Here is a 22,994-nt window from a genome sequence, read left to right on the forward strand (position 1 = left end):
TGCTCATTAATCAGTGCACCCATGGCAGCCCATGTTAGGGTATTTATGAAGCTTTATAAATTTGCATCATCTGAAATGTCCTAATGGTAATTGTGAACAAGCCATAGCCCTGAGAAGCTAACTAAGGTCTGAGGCCTTGTTAAATGTTATCTAAGTGGTCAAATATTCTGCATGGTGCTTATTTTGAAGATTGTTTATGATGGATTAAATTGATTTAAATGTGTTTTTCTGTGTTGCGAAACAGAAACATGAAAAAACATGAAGATCATAAATTAAAATAGACAACAAAATGTACATTTTGCAATGCCTAGGGGTTGCTATCAGTCTATCAGTCCTATCAGTTGCAATCATATGTCAGACAAGTCAGGTCAGGTATTGTCATTCCTCTCGTTGCAGACAGGTAGGACTGAGTGAAGAATGGAATTCAGCTCTCTGGAATCAGCAGTCGATATGAGGATCAAGTAATAACAGCATAAAAAGTCAATACAGTAAATACAGTCATTAAACCGTACTAAACACAGGCAACTACACAGACTGTGTGAAATCATGGCAAGCCATTTTAGCCTGTGGCACCAGTGTTACCAGCTGTAATTCAATTTTGACTAGTAAAATTAATCTCTGTAATGCAGCTTTTCCTAGTATAACTTTTAATGTCAGATATCAACAATATATTTTTTACTACAATTAAGAGCAGATCTACAGAAAAGGCAGTTTTAGCTTATAATATTAATAATATTATTTTAAATATTTTAATATAATCAGGAATTTGATCTACATGCAATTATATATATGTATGAAATGTTATAAATATTATAATAGTCTATATATATATATATATATATATATATATATATATGTGTGTGTGTGTGTGTGTGTGTGTGTGTGTGTGTGTGTGTGTGTGTGTGTAGATGGATTGAAGATAAGATGGATGGAGCACTGTAAGTCCAGGGGACACAGTTCCACTGATCCACAGTTCAATGCTGGGGGGCTTTATACCCCTCTAGCCCACACCTGGCAGTAGGCATGGTACCAATAGGTTCATGTTTATCTGTTCCAGAGAGTTCTATTTTTTTCTCTACAAGGACTAGACAAGCTGAGTGTATGCATCTGAACATCTGTGTCAGTGATGGGTGGAATTTAAAGTAGCTGATGACATTCATTATGAAGAATGTCCACAAACATTTGGACATACAGTGTAAGTCAGAATTACAGTGTCAGAAACGTACTTCCTGACAATATGACTAGTCAGAATGGCTTTAGAGGTCTGAATGTCTGATATTATTACTAGGGGAAATGTCGTAGTTCTATCAGATATTAGAATAAGAACAAGTAAAAGAGCTTTTTGAATTAATGTCTGTATTGCTGGTGCCATTTTACGCTAAAACGGCTGACCATTCAAAAATACAGGCCACTACACAAAATATCAGCCTGTGTTTTTAGCCTGCTGCACTGTCTGTAAACAGTCCGTGTGGAATACGGGCCAGTCTAAGGTTGTTCTGACCGTTTCCTGACCCTTGCCTTGTGTTTACGAGGCTGCTTCCCTGCAGTAACGCGCTCAGTCCGTCTGAACGCAATCAAAACAATCAACCACGCGGGCTTTTCCCGCAGAAATGACGTCAGAACGCCGCCCACCAATCCGCTCGCGGTCCGAGGGCGCAGGCGAGCTTAACCTCGGGCTCTGCTAATGCGGCGTCTCGGAACCGAACCGTAGTGTGGTTTTATCTTCCCCTCGCGCGTCGTCCAAAGGTCCAGTTCGCGCTGTGGCCGCGGAGAAGAAGAAGGAGCAGGAGGAGGAGGAGTACTTCACGAGTGAGCGGAAACGGCATCTCACAGAGCGGAAGTGAGGTCGCACGGTGCTGCTCCCGTCCATGTTATTATTGTTGTTTTGACTGGGGGATGGTTGGCGGCGCAGCGCGCGGACGGCGGCCAGCCCCCCGGATCCCTGCCTCCGGATCCCGAGCCACGCACGCGAACGAGCCCTAGTAGGCCACACATACACACGGACTGACGGACCGACGCGCGCGCCGCCGCGCTGCGGTAGCTCGAAGGAAGGGAGAGACGCGCACGGGGAACCGAACGGAACGGCGAGCAGCAGCAGCAGGAACAGAAGAAGGAGGAGGAGGAGGAGAAGAAGCGGACCGGGCTCAGCCCGTTCGTTGTCGTCGTCGACGACGTCGTTTTGTTGTTGTTGTTGGTGTTGACGCCGCCGCGGAGATGAACGGCATCGCCAAGGGCAGGTTTGAGGTAAGGCGGCGCGCGAGAGAGGCCTGGGGGTGTTTTTATTTTCACACGAACGAACACGGGCGGTGGCAGCTCGCGTGACTGACGATGATGATGGTGATGCGTGTCCGTGTTTATGTGAGTGAGAGAGGGCGTATGTGTATGTGGGAGTGTGTGTATATATATATGTGTGTGTGTGTGTGTGTGTGTGTGTGTGTGCTCACTGGCGACGTGTGTGTTAATACGTGCCGTCGTCGCTGGGCTTTTGTCCGTGAAGGGTAATCCGGTCCTAACGCAGCACCGGCTGGCTGAGCGTGTCAGCAGCGGGCGGGCGCGAGGCCCGAATCCGTTTAGTGTTGGAATTGGTCCGCGCGCTCCTTGGACTTTAGATCAAGCTGATAGCCAGGCGCGTGCCCGCCCGCCTGCTCGCTCGCTGCGCGTGGTTAAAGGCGAGCACAAATCAGCGAATGAATGCAATGCAGCAAACCAGACTGATCTTCAGTGTAGTGTAACCTGGACGTCTTAGTGGACGAGGAGCTCTGCGTTACCTAGCTATAGTAGTTGTTTGGCTCTGCTGCTGACTGTCTATCTGTATGTGATCACACCTTATGTCCAAATATCTGTGGGAACCGAGGTGCGCCCGTTGCTGACACAGGCCCCAGGCTTTTAACTGGGCACACACAGCTTGTATAATCTCCATTGAGAAGCATTGCCAAAAGAATCAACACTCATGGGCCTAAGGTCACCATGCCCAAAGCTGTTCAGGTTCAGTCCCACACAGTTTTAGATTTTCCCTGCTTCCAACACACATGTGTGGAATATTGAAAAATGCATGGGATATTTCAAAAAGTGTCAGACAGTGAGTCCTCAGGACTGGACTTGAAAGGCACTGCTCTATCTGATGCTTGGCACTGGGCATGGTGACCTTAGGCTTCTATTCCTTTGGTAGTGTTTCTCTATGGACATTCGAGCTGTATAAAGCTCTCCCAGCAGTGGGGTGATGAGTACCATGTGATACATTGTGGATGAGAGACAGTGTGTTTCAGACGTTCTCATCCGAAATCAGTGCCTCGCTTCAGCTGACGAGTGCTTTTGTGGCTGAATGCAGTCAGATCCTCACAGCATTATTCCAAAACCTAGTGTAAACCCTTCCCAGAGGAGTAGACCTTTACTGCAGCAGTGTGCAGGCAGCTCCTTATTAATATTTTGAATTTTAGAAGAAACGTGGGATAAGCAGTGGTCTCCAAATGTTTGGACATACTGCCTTTTTTGTCAAGCTTCTCAGAGTAAGAATGCTGAGCTGGTATCATACTGGTTAATACCTTTTACACAACACTGATTCCAAATAGACAGCTGATCTCCGATCAGTTCCCAGCTAATATGCCTGTGTGGGGCTTTAATGGTTAACCCAACTTGGAACCAGAAAGTTTTGTCCATGAGTTCCATGTATGGATGCTCACCAGGGTCCCAGCAGGGTCAGTGATGGGACCAGGAGGGGTTCAACAAGGGCCCTATCTGTGTTGTACACTTCACATGGGGCCTGGAAGGGGCCCATGTGAAATCAGGGTGGGCTGTAACAATGGGGCCCATTTGGTCCCAGAAAACACGCATGTACACACCCACTCGGAGCCCATGCCTTTCTGTAACCCGCCTAGCCCACACTTCACCCATGTCCCACATGAGCTTGTAGGCTGGGTTTACTCTGAGATGCTTGAGAAATGAGACCTGTTGTGTGCAGCCAAAATCTCCATGTCCTGCATGTAAAGTTGTGTAGCCCTGTGATATCAGTGGAATTTACTGTGGCACAAATTCAAAAGGCAAGTATGGATCTATCTTCTTGTACATTCCTCAGGTGTTCTCAAACAGTGATGAAGCGCCCATCAACAAAAAGCTTCCCAAAGAGCTCCTGCTCAGGTAAGCTGCGTCCTAGAGCTACGTAACAACAGCATGCTCCACTTGAGGGAGTAAGTCCTGGATGTCAGATTAGATTACCTAATCTAATGTGTGTGTGTGTGTGGGTTATGGGTTATGTATTGTTCTGTCTTTTGTCGTTCTCAGGATTTTCTCCTACTTGGATGTGGTTACATTGTGTAGGTGTGCCCAAGTGTCCAAGGTACGCCCCCCCCACCAAAGATTTCATTTAGTAGATTAAAATGGTGTTACATGGAAATGAGAGTTTGACCACAGTCCCTTTTGTTTTCCTCTTTTCCTTGTTTTGCTCCGATCAACTGCAAATGAACAGGCATGGAATGTTCTAGCACTGGATGGAAGCAACTGGCAGAAGATTGATCTCTTCAACTTTCAGACAGATATTGAGGTGAAAGGGCGGCCGTAAACTACTCTGTGCAATGTATGAAGTCTGTGTGAGGATGGTGTTGATGTTGGTGGTTTGTAAATGGAGAACCATGTGTGTTGTCAGGGCATGGGCATTGCATTCCTTGTTGTGATATTTGCGTGTGCTGGGAATGGTCTCTGTGTGTATAGGATTAGTATTGGGTCACTAGGCTTTGTTACTGAATCCATAGACTGTGACGTCATGCCTGATCCCCTCTCTCTCTCTTTCTCTCTCTCTCTCTCTCTGTCTGTCTATCTCTACGTTTCTATGTCTGTGTCTCTTCCTCTCTGTTTCTCTGTCTGTCTCTCAGGGCCGCGTGGTGGAGAACATTTCAAAGAGATGTGGTGGTTTTCTAAGACAGCTGAGTCTGAGAGGGTGTCTTAGTGTGGGTGATGCTTCCATGAAGTGAGTTTCATTTTCTTTGCTCTTTTATTTTGCTCTTCAAACATTATTGGGTATCCCCTTTTGTGTTCGTGCGTGTTTATGTAAGCACTCGCCGATCAACCATAACATTAGCACCACTGACTTGGACAATAACTTGGAATAACTTGGCATCTGTCATAAGGGTGCATATGTTAGTCAGCAAGTAAACAGTCAGTTCTTGAAGTTGATGTGTTAAAAGCAGGGAAGATGGGCAAGAGTAAGAATCTGAGCCACTTTGACAAGAACCACACTGTGATGGTCCTGGATTAGAGCATATCCAAAACACCAGGCAGGTGTCCGGGAATCCGGGGAGGCCCCACCTCACAATTTACACGGCTTGGTGCCATACACCACAAGACACCTTCAAAAGTCTTGTGGGATCCATGCTTCGAATGGTCAGATCTGTTGTGGTGGTGAAATTTGGCCTGCTCAAAATTAGGTGCTAATGTTATGGCACTAATAATATAACTTAATCTGTCATACTATGTTTATTGACATGCCAGAGCACATGTAACGTCTATTTTTGTATTTAATATATTGGAAAAATAAACACATTTATTATGCCATTACTTTTGCACACACACACAATTTTTTGCAATACCTTAAATAAGGAAATACGCTTGTGTGTGGAAGTGTGTCTCTGTAGAGGATGTGAAGTCTTCGAAAATCAGCAATATGTAATTTGACCAGGGTTGCTCAAACTTTTCCATAAGATTATGGATCTGTAAATAAATCAATTGACGTGAGCCTTAGGGTGGGAAAGATGCAGTTTTACAAGCCATTTTACAACCGTTATTTTGCCTCCAATGTTAATTTTTCTTTTATTGGCTTGTGAGGGAAAAATAAGCTGTGCTTTTATTGGCTGGTTCATAGCACTGCAACAGCTCACAGGAGCTGCATAGCAAAGCATAGACTAGCTAATTATTAGTCTTACTGAGCGGATAGCTAGATAAAAAGATTGTAGCCTGGGCTGGTTTAGTTTTAAGCCTCGCACCATCTCGCTACCAAGGGTTGGTTTGACCCACTATCATTTAAGATCCATGAAAGACAAGCACCCAGGATTTTTTCTGTCCTGGCTCCGAAGTGGTAGAACAAACTTCCCCTGGGTGTCTGAATGGCAGAGTCGCTTGCTTGTCTTCAAATGCAGACTGAAGACCCACCTCTTCAAAGAGTACTTGGGCGAAGTGTAGTGCTGAGTATTGTGATCTCGATACTTTTTGTGTTTGGTAGTGTCTAAGCTTAAAGGGATCTTTTGGATTCTAGCCCATACAAACAAGCAAACAAGGGATATTTTTTGAGTAAACGGTGACGCACTTTTGTCGCTGTGGCGTTTATTCTTTACTGGTGGCCTGTACATTTTGGGCTTGCTTTACAGCTCTGGTTTGGTTATGCTGTTTTCTCTTTAGTGAAGAGGCAACAGTGTTTCAGCTTCATGCTTTGTGACTTCCATTTACTTTACTCTCATTATTTAACGATGACCAGGTAAATACAATTTTCCATTTTAGGCCTTCTTAAAATTGCCACTTTTTGCAGTTTTGTGCAGTTCTGCTCTGTCGGTTGTGTTGAGACTGATCATTTTAGCCCCTACACAAAGGATACCAATATTTGTTATTCAGAATTGGTCAATATATCATGTGGGATGTTGTAGTTCTGGGAAGTGTGCAGATTAAAAATGTATAAGCTGTATTTGTAGACAGTGTGAGCAAGCTTTTCGTCTCAGGGCTTTCCAACCTAATTAATAGTGCTTCTAGGCAGTTTCTGTGTTTTAATGTTATTGACATCTGTTGTGATCAATAGAATTCCTTTATGCGAGGCTGAACATGATGTGCTTATTATTGACAGGACTTTTGCTCAGAACTGTCGGAACATAGAGCAGTTGAACCTGAATGGCTGCACTAAGATCACAGATTCGACCTGCATCAGCCTCAGCAAGTTCTGCTCCAAACTCCGCCACCTCGACCTGACGTCCTGTGTGTCCATTACCAACCACGCTCTCAAGGCCTTAAGGTGGGCATCAGTTTTTTGTTTGTTCATCGAGGACATGAGTGAACCCAGTCAGTGGGGCCAAAATGGAGTTTGAATGGGTCAAAGCTGGTTAATAGTAATTATTTAAAAAGCTCTAATGTCACTCCAGTTCTGACCATGATCTGAACTTCTTTCATGCTCAGTGGTGGATTTTTGCACCTCATGTACCCGCATAGGTTAATTAACCTTGTTTAAACCCTGATTAGGTCACCTCCTGAGAAGTATGAGATGGGAGTGGAAGTAATAGCCTCGTTTTACTCTCATATCTGCCCTGTGTCTGCATTTATTTATTTTTTTTTCTCCATTTCTCCATTAATGTTGCTTGGCCATGTGCTCGCCTATGTGTTCTGTGTCTCTTTCCCATTTTCCACCTTCTTCTTCTAGCCAAAGATTCACCCCAGGTGCCGTACAAGCTAGAACCGTCACTGTTTATGCTTATCTGCTATGGCCGTACTAAGTTTGTTATATACTAGTGCATTAAAAAAAAAAAAAAGTTAATTTCTGTTTATAATTGAATTCATAAAGGTAAACAGTAATATTTTAGATTCACTACATGTAAAGTCACAAATTTCAAGCCTTTTTTTTCCTTTACTACAAATTACTCTCCATTACTATCTGCTTGTGGCACTGCTGGGATGTTATTGAAGCCCAGGTTCCTTTAATGATGGCCTTTAATTCATCTGTATTGTTGGGTTGCATGTTTCTCGTATTCCTCTTGAAAATCTTGTGGTTTGGGTCTAGAGAGTTAGCTGGCCAATCAAACACAGTAATATTATGGTCAGCAGTCCTGCTGGAAAAGGAAATCTCCATAAAGCTTATCAGATGGAAGCTTAAAGTACTCAAAAAATTTCCTGGTAGATGGCTGCATTGACTTTGGACTTAATAAAACACAGTGGACCAACACCAGCAGATGACCTGGCACGCCGAACCATCACAGACTGTGAGAATTTCCCAGTGTACAGGAAAATCTCATCATTCTTGAGCAGAAGTGAGCAAATGCTTCTTACGTGCTACTCTGCTTTATATGTAGATAGTATGCAGTACCCTACGGAGTGTTCTTTATGAAATTGGTTGTGAGGAGCCTGCGTTCCTGCCCTGTAGCAAAGCAATTTTCATTCCCAAGCTGTGAACCACACCGGTGGCCCCTGTCCATCAGCTTCGTCTTTTGTCCATAATTCTAATGAACGTTTCCTGTAGACAGAGATTTCTGCCACTGCCGGTAGACATGTATAACCGTACATATTGATAGACCTGCAAATTCACGTACTTGCATTACACTGTGGCCTTTGGCATACCCAAAAGCAAACACTATTTTCACAAACATTTTTCACACCATAAGACTGCACATAATTCACTGCACTGTACCACCTCTCCTCTCAATCTATCAATTGTGTGATGTTGAAAGTGATCAAATCTAAAACAATCTACCATCATTTCATTAAAATTAAGGCATAAACATTATATCAGACCAATGATCAATTAAGGCACCTAATACCTTTTTATGTAAGGAACTTTATAGATACTTTTAACACCTGTCTGTCTGTTTCCTATCACAGTAATTTCAACTGGGTACATTTCTTGAGTTGTGCACAGAAGTTTTGATTTGAATGAATGACACAACTTGCTTAGTTTTTGAGGTTTTGAGAGTGTGGTTTCAGTAAGGAGGTGGTTACTCATGTGGGTTAAATACTAAGCCAGCATTTACTAAATCAAATCACCAAACCTCCTGCTATCAGCTCCTCCTGCTGTCCTAGGACCTTCCACAGTCATTACTCAACATCACAGCATGGCATAATCTCTTGGTACACTGCCACATTATTTAATCTCTTAACTCCATTACTTATTTGTTAAGGGCTGAGAATAAGTCATTCAGAATCTTGCAGGCGACCAGGGGAATTTAGTAGCTCTGTGGTTGTAATTTTGTATGAACAACTGAATTAATGACTAAACAGAGTTTTTTGATTCTGATTTTAAACTGATTTGACTGTAGATCTCCACCTTCATGACCCACATGACAGACAGACAGACAGACTGAATGTAGCCTAACGCGGATAAATGTTTAGCCTAAACGGAGACAATAGAATAATTATTAACTCTCGCAGTGTTAAACTTTGTGGAAACCTGGAGCAGTTACTGCAGAGGTTTACGAGCTCTGTTGCTCATGTACACAAAGGGTTGATGGGTCAGCAGTTTCACCTACCTTTTAGTCTGAGTGTTGTCAAAGATAGATTTTAGAGATCTAAGTACACAGTGTTACTGTTAAACGTTATGCTGTTAAATGGAATGGAAAATTCTAACTAGGGTGAAGATCTGGTGTGTAATAGGGCAGCATATTGTACAGTAGCCACTATATCAGATTGTCACTAACATATTATCTTGTAGCTACTATTTTTGGGATATGAGATTGGGGGGGTTGAATTGAGCAATAGTTGACTTTGCCATTCTAAATGTTGTTGTTGCTGTTGTTTGCATTGGTTATAATTATGGGCTACATTTTCTGGCACTTTTCTGCTGTATCAAAAATACTGTTGAATCCAGGTACAATTTTATGCCCCTAGATAGAAAATAGAATCACTTTCTAATATTATTTTTTTAGTGCTTTGTTGATACAGTCATAACAAAAATAAAATAAATACCACATACCAAAAAAAGAACTGCTAGATGTTTTCTGTCATAGAGAAGAGCCATTTAACCAGTGGCAAAACCAGTTTAAGCAATGATCTTTCTGCATAAAACTATTGCCTTTACTAAAGAACCCTTGGAAAACTGTTTTTAAAAGCGTACTCAATCAGCTAACTTAGAAACAAGCTCTGCGTTTCTCTCCCAGGAGAATGTTAATCAACTGAAGCTGGTTTGAGATTAAGAGGGAGTATGGAAATGTGCTTGACAGACTGGAAAATTCAAGCCAGGAAAGCAGACATGTTCATGAACCCACATTCACTAGAGTTCACTGTCAAACTGAAAAAGCCAAATCCCAGGGACAGATTTTAAATCAGCCTCTGCAATATAGAAAGATTCTTGTGGATGACACCTTTTAAGGGGAACTGGATTAATGTTACGGAATGACAGTCGTTAAGGGATGGCTTTGTAAAAGCAGTATAATAATCTGCTATTTAATCAGACGTCTAATAATGTTATATTAGATATGAATATACAGATGTTTGTGGACACCCTAATGAATACGTCTAGCTACTTTAGGTTGCACTCATTGCTGACACAGATTTGCAAATACGCGCACACAAAAACAGCTTATTTAGTCCCTGTGGAGAATTACTGCCAATAGAATAGGGCTCATTGGAGCAGATAAACATGAATCTATTGGCACCATGCCTAATGCCAGGAGTGGACTAGAGGGGTATAAAGCCCTCCAGCATTGAGCTGTAGAGTAGTGAAACTGTGTTTTCTGGAATGATGATGCTACATCCAGTAAGTTTGGGGTGAGATGGGGTAGTAAAGTGTCCTAATACCAATTTTATCCATATAGTATATATGCTTGTGTGTAGAATTTCATGCACATAGATAATTGCTGTTGGTTTCCATATGTGTTGTACTTGGCATTGGCTTAAATTAGAATTATAGTTCCCTTAGTATGTTCTTATCCGTAAAGGCAACAGAATTGGTCATTATATGATGTTCTCAAAGTTAATAATTAGAAGGTGTTCATTGACGGTTAGGTGGTGCTGATGTTATTGTCAAAAAAGCTACAGTTTAGATCTTACTGTTTTGGTCCTTTGGGTTTTTAATAAAGGAGTGTTTTTAGGTGTGTGTCTGTGTGTCTGTGTGTCTGTGTGTGTGTGTGTGTGTGTGTGGGAGCGGTTTTCTTTTTTTTGATTTGATTTATGGTTGGTCGGCATTTCAGCGAGGGTTGCCGGATGCTGGAGAATCTGAACCTGTCCTGGTGTGATCAGATCACGCGTGATGGCATTGAAGCGCTCAGCCGTGGCTGCACTGGCCTCAAAGCACTGTTCCTTAGAGGCTGCACACAGGTACACACATACACACACACAGCCTTCTGTGCTGTGTTTTGAGGGAATATTTTTCAGTATTTTCACTGAACAGTTCATTTGTGCATGCTTGAACAGATGTGTTTGTGTTTTTCAGCTGGACGATGCTGCACTGAAACACCTTCAGAAGCATTGTCCGGAGCTTGTGACAATCAACATGCAATCCTGCACAGTAAGGCTTGAGTGTGTTGTTAGTAGAAAATGCAGTACACTGTGTGAACAAAGTCAGTGGGTTTTGTTCAGAATGAGAGTTCATGCCATTTATTTATATTCATGTTCATGATCACACACTTTGCTCTAAATGTAACCCTGGTCAGGACGTGCTACGCCATCATTATAACATCACCACTAAAGCTCGCAGTGTACACAAGCTCCTTTTGACTTTTGTTTTGAGTTGCAACAATTACAGAAAGAGGGAAAATGCAACTTCTCTGCCTTCACTGTAGACAGGTTTTGGGCTCGTTTAGCTGTTTCACATGCCGGTACCAACATATCTGAAACGGTACAGACTTTACTTATTTCCTCAGAGGCGTGTGTTCTCTTTTGAGTCACCAGCTGTGCAGTATCAGTGTCCCAATGCAATTGGGGTAGACTGCTGACCGCTCTCATTTTTATGATCTGTGTAGGAGGTACAGCAGAGTCATCAGGAAGATTTGGCTTGATTAATTAATTAATGCCAACACTGAAGCAAATCAGTTTATGTCTGAACCAGTGTTAAAGGGGGGTTTATTATTAGTGCTGGGGACGCCATGCTCTGCACATTTAGTGTTTTCTCTACTCCAACACGCCTGACCTCAGTTTTTTAATTAAAGCTCAGTCAGGTGTGCTAAATGAGCAAAAAAGCATGAAAATGTGCATAGTGTGGGTGTTTACAGCAATGGTTTTTGAAATCTATGATCTAGATAAAAACTAACAAAAAATCTGCAGGGTTCCTGGAACTAGAAAGAAATTGAATGGAAGCAGATACTGGTTATATATTGTAACTCCTAAATGTTGTTGGATCACCATCAAGTGTCATGTGATGTGAAATGATGCAGTCAATTAAAAACATGTACTGTATCACTATACATTTTAAACAGGGAATGTCCTAACTCTGTTGATCGTTTGTGATCTCCCATTTGTTTTGATCATAGCAGAGTTAAGTTAAGAGGGCTATATATAGGAGTGTGTGTCTTTATGAATACAAACACAACCACCAGGTCTATCAGCTTAAAGCAACATTTTGTAGCATTTTGCCTCCACAGACTTGTAATAGGGAGAGTAGTGTCTTTATCATTGTTACTCCAGACTCGGCACGCTGCTAACTTTTCTGTGTAATTCTGGTGAAGCAGGCAGGAACTGCATAACGCTGCATAACTATATTTCTGTAAAATCCAGTGTTATTACTCCACCACATCTGTCCACATTATTCTCAATAAGTTCAGAAATGCATGCAAGTGTGTCCTTTTTGAAAGGTGGCCCGAAGTGCAAATTCCCCTTCATGAATGCAGGGGGACCCCCAGAGCATAAGAAATTAGAGATGCTGTTAATGCCTGGCACACACTACAGGATAATCGGGCCGATTTGTTCCTCCCGACAATCTCTCCCGATTTTAAGGTGCTATTTTTACCATATTTTTACCATATCGTCCCGCCCTACTCCTGAGAGGGTTTGAAGGTTCAGTGCAGTCGGGTGGGACTTTTGTTCAAGTGCATCTGAATATGAATATGTGTGATTGGTGTATCATTTGTGTAGAGTGGAGAGTTATAATCACTAACAATGATCAAGGACAGAAAACTGTCATTATGTTCTGGGTCTCTCATTTTCAACGTCAGTTAGGATTTTAAAAAATCCTGTAGTGCGGAGGCCAGGCATTGAGTACAGCCTATGTAAAAGGAATGGAATTAACCATTCTTAAATGCAGTTTAACCGGTACAGGAACATTTATGTTGATATAAGAACTGTAATGTTAAAGTATTTGTATATGACTGTGAATTGAGTGCATTATAATTCACAGACAGACAGACAGATACTTTATTGATCCCGAAGGAGATTCAGCAGCCAGTAACAGTTTCATTGTGTAATTCACGATGTAATTCAATATTTACTGTGTAATTACATTTGAATAGTGTGGTAAAATGAAAGTAATGGCTCATTATTCAGAAGGGGTAATATGGTAGTATCTTTCTTGTTGGCTTCTGTGGTGAGGGCTTTAGAAAACGTGGCAGAGATAATGGCTGAAACATTGACATGGCTTGTTTGTGTCCTACAGCAGATAACAGATGAGGGCTTTGTGAGTTTGTGTCGAGGGTGTCACAAGCTGCAGATGGTGTGTGTGTCTGGCTGCAGCAACATCACAGACGCCTCTCTTACTGCACTCGGCCTCAACTGCCAACGGCTAAAGTAAGTCTTTATACACGTGTGTGTGTGTGTGTGTGTGTGTGTGTGTGTGTGTGTGTGTGTGTGTGTGTGTGTGTGTGTGTGTGTGTGTGTGTGTGTGTATGTATGTATGTATGTATATGTGTATATGTATATGTACATTGTCACACATGCAGATACCCACAGATAAACATACAGACGTTATTTCATGCACATTTCTGAATTTGTCAGGATCCTAGAGGCAGCCCGCTGCTCTCATGTGACTGATGCTGGTTTTACTGTCCTGGCCAGGGTGAGTGTACACTAATGACATACAGCAATGAGCCAAAACATTAGGACAATGACTGTCTAATTGGACAATATATTGATGGTTATCTGCGTGCCGCCAAAACAGCTTTATGTTCTACAGCTTTATTAGATTGCATTCATATGACCTATTAAGTTGCCCAGTAATATATATATATATATATATATATGTGTGTATGTGGCCCGATAGCGGACCCAGTGCATCTCACAAATAAACAGCACAGTTGTATCCATCCATCCAAGTAATGGTCTACAGCTATGCAGCAGGGGGTGCTGCACTGTGTTGTGAGGTATTCTTTCCATAACTAACATCAAACATTTCTGACACTTGTGCCAGAGTAGCCCTTTTGTCGGTTCTGCCGAAGTGGGTGAGTCTTCATTGGCCTCACACCTTAATGACCTTAGGTGCCCAACATCCTGTCACCAGTTTTTGATTGCTCCCTCCTCTGACCTCTGTCTGTAGTTACCCACTACAACTGACCAGGAACATCCCATAAGCCTTGCTGTTTAGAGTTCAGGTCGAGAACCGATTGTTCAGTCACTGTCTAATATGCATTGCAGACCATGGCGTTCGCCTTTGTTACATAATAAATATTGTTTGCTTTACATATAAATATTTGTTTTTCTTTACATTTTTCTATACATTTTAAGGTAGAAAGATTGTGAATCTGTCTCCATTTATTACTGACTGGTTTTTTTTTTTTTTTTTCAGAACTGTCATGATTTGGAGAAAATGGATTTGGAAGAATGTATTTTGGTGAGCTGGAAGTCGTTACATTTTTGCCCTGACAGCTGATTTTGGCAGTGTAACTCCCAGCAGATTCAGCTGGGTCTTGTTCTTGACCTCATCATTGTTCAAAGTTCTGAAGATGCTTGCTGTTCTTTTTATTGTTTTACGCTAATCACTTTTGATCACTTTTGGGGTTATGCAGTATTACGCAGGGCTTAAGCCCATATTTACACCAGATGCTGCACAGCTTGTGACCCACTAGGACCATTCAGCGACTCATGTTATTTCACACCGGACGTGATACATATGCGTTGCGAGGTGTAAACCGTTTCAGTCATTGGCATTCAAACTACAAACAGCTTTATTGTTTGTGTACTGAAACTTTATGTAGACTAAATTTCATCAAGGGAATTTGTTTATTTTGGTGGCTAGCTGTTTTTTTGATAATGTTTGTTGCTTACTGAATTTTTGCTTTTGGTCTCAAAGTAGCTATTAGTTCAGATGTTTATTGTCTTTCTGACTCCAGCTGCTGATGGCAAAGCAGCATGGCTCAGGATTTAAATTTGCTACCCCCAAAACATAGTGGTAGCACAATAGACTCTGAGCATATCATGTTTGATATGATCTTTAATTCTACATTGAATATTAGATTTTAAAAGATGTAAAATTTATTTCAGAACAGAAGAGAGTAGATGGTTCAGGTGAGGTATAAATAATGCAAAACCTTAACCTGATTTTTATGCAAAATGTACAGTCTAATAGGTTTTTCTGCAGCTTATGTATTATAAGTAAAACTAAGCATTGCCTATAATGTATGTCGTTAAGCACTAACTGTAAGTTACTAATTCCATTGTTTCCATGTTTTATGGGTTCAACAAACAAGACCCTTAAATGAGTTATAATTGTTATTAATTAAATAAATATGCAGGAAATTGACCTGCTGTAGTAAATAGGTTATTTTTTGTTTTGTTTATATTAAGTATTTGTTTGTTTCTAAGGATTTCTGTTAAATTAAAATATTAAATGCATTGATTAGGTATAACATTAGCACCACTTGCCTAATATTAAGTTGGTCCCCAAGGTCTCCTTGTGCCACCACAACAGCTCTGACCATTCAAGGCATGGACTCCACAAGACCTTTGAAGGTGTCCTGTGGTATCTGGCCCTAAGACGTTAGCAGGCGATCCATTTAGTCAATGAGCCTTACGTGCCCATGACCCTGTAGATTGTACTAAGTGGTACTAATGTTATGGCTGGTCTATTTCAAAGACTATTTTGAACTAGATCTAAGAACATTCTTTTTCATCTCCTGTATGATGTCTGTTTCCATGGTAACCTTTTCTCCATGCACAGTAGGAACTTTATTGTGCTTTGTGTTTGTGTGTGTGATGTTTCAGGTAACCGATAACACACTGGTCCAGCTTTCAATACACTGCCCTCGGCTTCAGGCCCTGGTGAGTGCCTATTGTGTGAGGGTGTGAGGGTGTGTGGTAGAGGTTTATCTGTAACACCTAATTTGATAAAAAACGGGTGCATTTCCTCTTAGATGAGTACTTTTCATGTGCATGTTGCAGAGCCTCTCTCATTGTGAGCTGATAACAGACGATGGGATCAGACACCTGAGCAGCAGTGTGAGTGGTCAGGAGCGGCTGCAGGTGGTGGAGCTGGATAACTGCCCCCTGATCACAGACATCACTCTGGAGCACCTGAAGAGCTGTCAGCGCTTAGAACGCATCGAACTCTACGATTGCCAGCAAGTCACTCGCGCAGGCATCAAACGTATTCGGGTTAGTCGTCAGCAGTCCATCCAGTACTCCATACAGCCCCCAGCTACTTTCACACATGACATTACACTCCCACTCAGCTGGACAACCGATTTTGGAGCGTTGCCGTGAGGATTTTATTGCATTTAGCAACAGGAGTGTTAATTAGGTCACCACACCACCTCATTCCCAATGCATCCCACAATGCTGGGGGGCTTTATACCCCTCTAGCTCACACCTGGCATTAAGCATGATGCCAATAATTCCATGTTTATCTGCTCCTTTGTTCAGCATGATCTGATTGTGGTGATGTTATGATATGCCTAAAGCCTGTCTCACAAAGCAGGATTTGTTGATCTGCCAGCTAACTTAAAGCTTGGGTTGATCTATCTGTATTTTCTGTCTCACATTGGTGAATCACGTTTTTACTGGGATACATCACCATGGCAACTTATGCTGCATGCCTAGCCTGCTCTATCACAGGATTTAGATTCAGGACTTGAGTTCATAAAAATGGCTTTGATGAATCAGAGACAGTAGTCTGATGGATGACTTCTGCTTTGTATAAGTCTGTAGCAGTTCTGACCCCATGTGTTCTGAAACCTGAAGAGGTTTACTGCAGGTTTCTTCTTTGGAAACTTTTGTAATTTATGTATCTAAAGCACTCTCTGCTCTCTGAATTTGTTGCCTGGGTAAAAGACCCAACATCATCTGTCTGCAGAGCCGGAGAGCCAGCCACAGTTCTAGACCAACAGTTCCAAACTAACAATTTCAAGACATGCTATAGTTTTAGATGGCTAACAAGTTGTTTTACTATATCTTTTACTGCTAAACTACCAAACTAAATCTGTTGTTTTTAGTAAATGTACATTAGCTCACTCTCATTTAGCGAACAAGTTGTCTTTTTTGTGAGTTTTTTGTTCTGTCCCAAATGAAAACATGCAGCCGTGACATAAAGGATGCCTTTATGCCTATATGAAATACATATATTAATCCAAATAAATAGGGTTTGCACTTCAAATTTTAAATAAAATATTTTAAATATTTTGTAAATAATGCAATGAATTAAAACGGTCTATAAAAAAGCAATAAGGCTTTATACTGACATGGGGATTATTCAATAATAAATCATTTGGAGTACAAGCTCGCTTAAAACCTCTGAAAGACACAGCAGCATTTACACCAAACTGTAGTAAGAGTTGCTTTTAATGTTTAATGTAAACGTCTTCAACCTGGAACCACAGCATTCTCTTTAAACTGCACACCACTAGGTGGCGCATGTCTAAACTACGGCACACATTCGTAGCCATAAAACCCTGCTGTACAATTAAATGCCACCATATAATATTAGAAATAACAATGTCATGGCAAGTAATTAGCTTTAGCTAGGTTAGCTAGATTGCTAACCTAGATAAATGGGGCTAGAATGGGTTAGCAAGCTGTTGTTTCAATTGCGGCTACTAAGAAAACCGGTTAAGATTATCTATCCCAGACATTCACAAATGGGACAAAACGATCCTTTCACTGTCCAAACGTCGTCCAAACTGCTTTTGTTTGTCAGATATTTTCCTTTTTGCTGTTTCTTTGCTATCTCTCCTGACCATGCATGTAGTTCAAAACGTTGCGTGTTCCAGATACACGGTCACCCCTTCCTCTTCTTCCCTTGATCTATACACAGACTTTTTCCCAGTGCGTGAACCTTGAGGAACCTTCTGAATTTTACAAAATGTTTACAAAGCTTATATAGTGCCTTTTAAAGCAGCATTGTAAAGAATTATTATTTGCTCCTAGGCTCTCCCTACAGTCGGAAAGTGTAATTTGCACTTTCTGACATTAACAGCATTCTTACATGAATTCTTACATGAAACGCTTCACCAGAGTTAAATAGGGCAGTTAACATTATTCTGAATAACCTGGAGTAGCTATGATATGATGCTATTCGCCCTATTACAGTGAAGCATCACAGTGATACAGAAGCTGCTTTTTAAGGTAAATATGCTACAAAATGCTCCTCTGTAACTCCTCTGTAAGCTAACAGAAGGTAGAGCACAAGTCAAAGTGTGCAGCCACAAGCAAAAGGCCCAGGAACATGGGGAAAACCTTTTGAACCATTTCTCCTAATCCATTCATCATGAAATGTTGACAGAATGAAGAAGACAGCTGCCAGTTTAAATCTGTTCATTCCAGGAATATTGCCAAAGCCTTCTGGGTAGTCATATCTTGATGTTTATCTGTTGTTGTCTCTTTTCTAGGCCCACCTCCCGGAGATTAAAGTCCATGCCTACTTTGCTCCGGTGACGCCCCCTCCCTCAGTTCACGGAGGCGGTCAGCGTCTCTGCCGCTGCTGCGTCATACTCTGACAGAGGGTTGGCTTTTTGAGGGACCCCGTAAAGAGTGGAGCTGTCAGTCAACCTCTCAACCCTACCCTGGTCCTGCTGGACACCACCGCTAAACTCTACGCAAGGGTGTGGCTGTGGAAGGTGTGGTTTCTTCACTGAGTGTTTGCCTGGCAGCTGGATGGAGCCACACAAGTCACACGAGCTACAAATGCAAAATACAACTCAACATGAAATCTAACTTACTTCATACAGTACGACCTGTCGGGATATACGAGACAGAAGTGGAAGAGCCACCCTGTAAAATATTTCACATTTGGATCTACAGGAGAAAAAAAAACTCACACACATATATACAAACACACACACAAACACACACATTTGTGGAAGAACCTAATGCAGTATGACCTGGACCTGCTGACTAGAGAACCTCGTCTGTGTGGGATGTCCCTCCTGCCTGGGGGCTTCATGACAACCAGACAGTGTTTACTTCTTGCTCCTCTGTCACCAATAAGAATGCATTCCCTCGCGAAGGGAATCAGTAGATTAACAGTAAGAGCAGAAAGGGGCGGACCGTAAGCCTCTCATGTTAACTGTGGGAGGATTTTTTTGAGATTGCTCCCACAGTGTGTGTGACTGCTTCAGAATCGGGAGCAGGAAGTTGAGGCTTCTGTTGAACTTACAGTTTGCGTGTGTGTGTATGAGAATGTTGAAATCAAGAAAACAAACAAAAAAAATCTATATAAATATATAACACTACAACAAAGGAACCCATGTTCAAACTGGAGTAAAAATGGTTCTCATTTTCTGTCAGTGCTCACCATTATTTCAAGAGAGAGGGGAAAAAAGACGTTCTAACATGAGAACCCGAGAGCATAAGGGGGAGAAGGTGAGTTGGCGATGAAGAGATGGAGAGTGTATGTCAGAAAAAGGATTTGTTCAGCTGATGGGGCGTTAGCCATAGACGCGGAGGACCCTTAGAAGTGATGTGACTGTTCAGATTTAGAGAATTCATATACTATTTACTGAGGGAATTTATTAATATGAATAGATGAACCTGAATTTTACATTCGAAGTGCAATATTGCAGTATCTTGAAGGCCTAGAATTTGTGTTATGTGTGTCAGAATTCACAACACTCCATATTCAGACATTTTCTTGGCAATAGCGTAATGAAAGTATTCTTTTAAATTAGCTCTTTTTTTTTTCTTCTTTACCCACATAGCTACTTAACTATATTCGCTGCCAGCTACTGCATATTTATTTCGCTAACAGGCCGGAGTCCAGCTTGTAATTTGCCACAAAGACCAACAAGAAGGGTGCACATTTTAAGTAATGCAATCATGAGAGCTTTAAGTGTCAGATTTTTTTAAGTGTCCGCTATTCGGTGTGCACAAATCTACATACTACCGTTCGACATGTAGTTGTGAGCACTGAACGGACTCGTCTAAATGCACACCGGGCCTCATGTTACTAATTCAGACGACTGTTGAATCGATCGCCTAATCAATGATGATGTCTTTTGGGTGCGAGTGCCTTTGATTAATTTTTTTGCAATGCCGGAATGAGCGTGGGAAATCTATCCTCAGAGATAAGACTCAGGACTGCGATGTGAACCTTCAGATCTTTTCCTTCCCTGCTTCACTGAGTTTTTCGCTTCGGACGCCATCACAGACAACAAGCGGACAGTGGACCAAGTCACGCACCCAAGTTTGATGGAGTACTGTTGAAGTTTCTGCTGAGGGATAAAGAGTGAATTTGGATTCTACAACGTCAACGTAAAGGACAACCCCCTCTCTCTTTCATAGTTTTGACAAAGAGTTGGAAAAAAAGTTACCTGATTGTCCTCGTGTTCTGGTGTTACTGTGACATTTCTTTAAATAAAAGATCTGAGCAGTGTGTCCCATTCAGTCTTGTTTCTGCTGTGCAGTGGAGACTAAACTTGTTTCCCCCTTTTAAAAACATTAAAATAAAATTATACAGAACCGTCATTTATTACAGGGGCATGCAAAAGTTTGGGCATCCCTGATCACAGTTTCTGTTCTTGTAAATAGCTAACAGGGGCAAAGATGGCCTGATTTTCTAAAAGGCAGAAGGTAAAGATTTCCATGTCTTACAATCTCAAAATCACAAAAAAGTAAAATGGCCTGGGGCAAGTTTGGGCACCCTGCTTGGTCACTAGTTAGTAACCCCTCCTTTGGCAAGTATCACAGCTTGTGGACACTTTTCAGTTTTTGTTTAGGGGATTTTTGCCCGTTCTTCTTTACTAAAGGTCTTCCAGTTCTGTCAGATTATTGGGCCTTCTTGCTGCACTGCTCTTTCAAGGTCTATCCACAATGTCAGGGGTCCGTGAGGGCCATGGAGTCTTTTAAAAGGTTCTGACTTCAGAATTTTGCTGAGACCTTTGTTTCTGATTATATTTCATAACGGTCACATTTGTGCAGGTGGTTCTGCACAGTACAACAGTGCACCACCACCCCGAGAGTCTGCTAAATTTTCCTGAAGGTCTTAAGCAGTCAAACAGGGGTTTGATTTGCTTTTCTAGCAATTCTAAAGGCAGTTCCTTCAACTTACCTCAACCAATGTTCCTGTTAACTGCTGAACTAATTTCTTGATTACATTGTGAACCGAGGAAACTGTCACCTTTGCCATGATCTTAAAGCTTTCTCCTGCTTTGTGAGCACCAGGCACTAGGCAGCTGCTCAGAGAAGAACAAAGCTACTGATTGTTGGGAAAAGGTTTGTATTTATAAACCTCTGAATCATTTTGCATCACCTGGTCTTTGCTAACTACGGTTGTTAACAAGCTAATTAAGGCCAGAGACTGAGGTTCTGAGTATCTGAGGTTTTGAATCTCTCAGGGTTCTTAAACGTTTGCATGAGATCAGATCATTTTCTGCTCAGTAACGTGTTCATTCAAGATTTTAGTGGCTGTTTTATTGTTATGTAATTTTCCTGTGCTATTGCACCACCTGCTGCATCTGACTGAACACTGTTTAAAGCAGCTCTTGGTTTATGCTTTTTGGATTGGTTGGTTTTGTGAACACAATTTAGAACAGAGCTGTTTGGGAAGGACAAAATGTTAAGATGTCTTCAGTATGCTTTGGTCTGATTATGCATTTATTTGGGATCTGGACAAACAGCAAACCGTGTTAAGCTCCCTTTTCTGGAGAATGCAGCATGACACTGGCATACCCCACTCCAGTGTACATCCCTGACTGTCAGAGGTGGGTAGTAACTAGTTAACTTTGCTGAGTTACAAGTGCTTAGTGTTGATGGATTACTAATATCCAAAGTATTTTTAAACTTCTGTTCATTTCTGCCCAGCACACATTCTCCATGAGGGGCTATCCATAGTTTCTACACCGCAGCACAGGAATGTAAAACCCTAGCACCCATTCTGTACATGACTAGAACCATGAGCATGAGGTGGTGCAATAAGATCTCAGAATGACGCCAGTTCATTTCCTTTGAGGAATACACCCACAAGCTTAATAGCTGAGAATTACAAGAACAATTTTGTTTTTGGTCTCTGCATATTGGGAGGCACCCACTGCTTTTCCCCCGTTCAGGAATTACTGCAATTTACACTGCAATCAAAAAGGTCTCCGATCTCAGCAAGTGAAATCATCTTGAGTCAAATTTATTTATCAATTCCTGTTTTAAGTAATTTAATATAAGTTAATATATCAATGTTTGATAAATGAACTAGATGAATGAGTATTTTATGTAGTTAATCTACTTAATACATCACTTTTTGCTTGTTTCAAGTAATTCACTTAGTTAATAAATGCTTGTTTGTAAGTAATATATCGTTAATATAACGTTTAGCTTGTTTTAAGCAATTCTCAATACACTTGACTTGGCTTGATTCAACTAAATCTATTTAGGGCTTTTTATTTATTATTATTTTTTTAGTAATTCCTCAAATCAATAGATCATATCATATAAATCATATCTAATAATCTATTTTAGATAATATATCAATTCCGCTTGTTTTAAGTACTTCTTCTGGTTAATATGTACATATTTGCTTGTTACAAGTAATTCTACCTAGTTAATGTATGAATTCCCTTCTCTTTCTTTTGGGGTAATTCTATTTATTCAATACAACAATTTTGCTCGTTTTACAGTAATTCTGTATAGTGAAATCTTGTTTAAAGCATTATTTTTAACAAAATACATTACCTGTAAATAAGACAATGCCACTGGACTAAATTACTTAAATCAACTAAGTAAAATAGATTAGATTATTGTTAGATTATTGACTTAATTTAAGATGAAGATTTTCTCTTAGCAAGAAATCATTGCAGTGCATAACTAATGTGAAAGCAGAACATCCTACTGACTCATTTCTCCACAGTTTTTGCAGATTTGCAGTTTGTAAAGTTTCTGTATGTAGAGCTGCTGTGTGCAGGGACCTCCCCTAATGTGTGAGAGGTCAAATGTTTCACCTCAGACCAGGCCTGTGGACCCTGCAGGTGTTTCACCTAAAG

At 41.2% G+C, this 22,994-nt stretch overlaps 1 protein-coding gene across 1 annotated transcript; it reads left to right on the forward strand.

Moving 5' to 3' along the window:
* The first annotated feature begins 1,661 nt into the window (after positions 1-1,661).
* Positions 1,662-20,400, forward strand: fbxl2 (F-box and leucine-rich repeat protein 2). The gene is made up of 14 exons (XM_072676180.1): positions 1,662-2,244; positions 4,073-4,134; positions 4,279-4,333; positions 4,463-4,537; positions 4,866-4,960; positions 6,821-6,985; positions 10,863-10,989; positions 11,105-11,179; positions 13,259-13,389; positions 13,597-13,657; positions 14,384-14,428; positions 15,799-15,855; positions 15,976-16,188; positions 18,417-20,400. Exons 1-14 carry the CDS (start codon positions 2,215-2,217, stop codon positions 18,522-18,524), a joined length of 1,299 nt encoding a protein of 432 aa, XP_072532281.1. The 5' UTR covers positions 1,662-2,214; the 3' UTR covers positions 18,525-20,400.
* The last annotated feature ends 2,594 nt before the right edge of the window (positions 20,401-22,994 follow it).

Source organism: Salminus brasiliensis, chromosome 3, assembly GCF_030463535.1.
Source record: "Salminus brasiliensis chromosome 3, fSalBra1.hap2, whole genome shotgun sequence".
In the NCBI taxonomy this organism is placed as follows: Eukaryota; Metazoa; Chordata; class Actinopteri; order Characiformes; family Bryconidae; genus Salminus; species Salminus brasiliensis.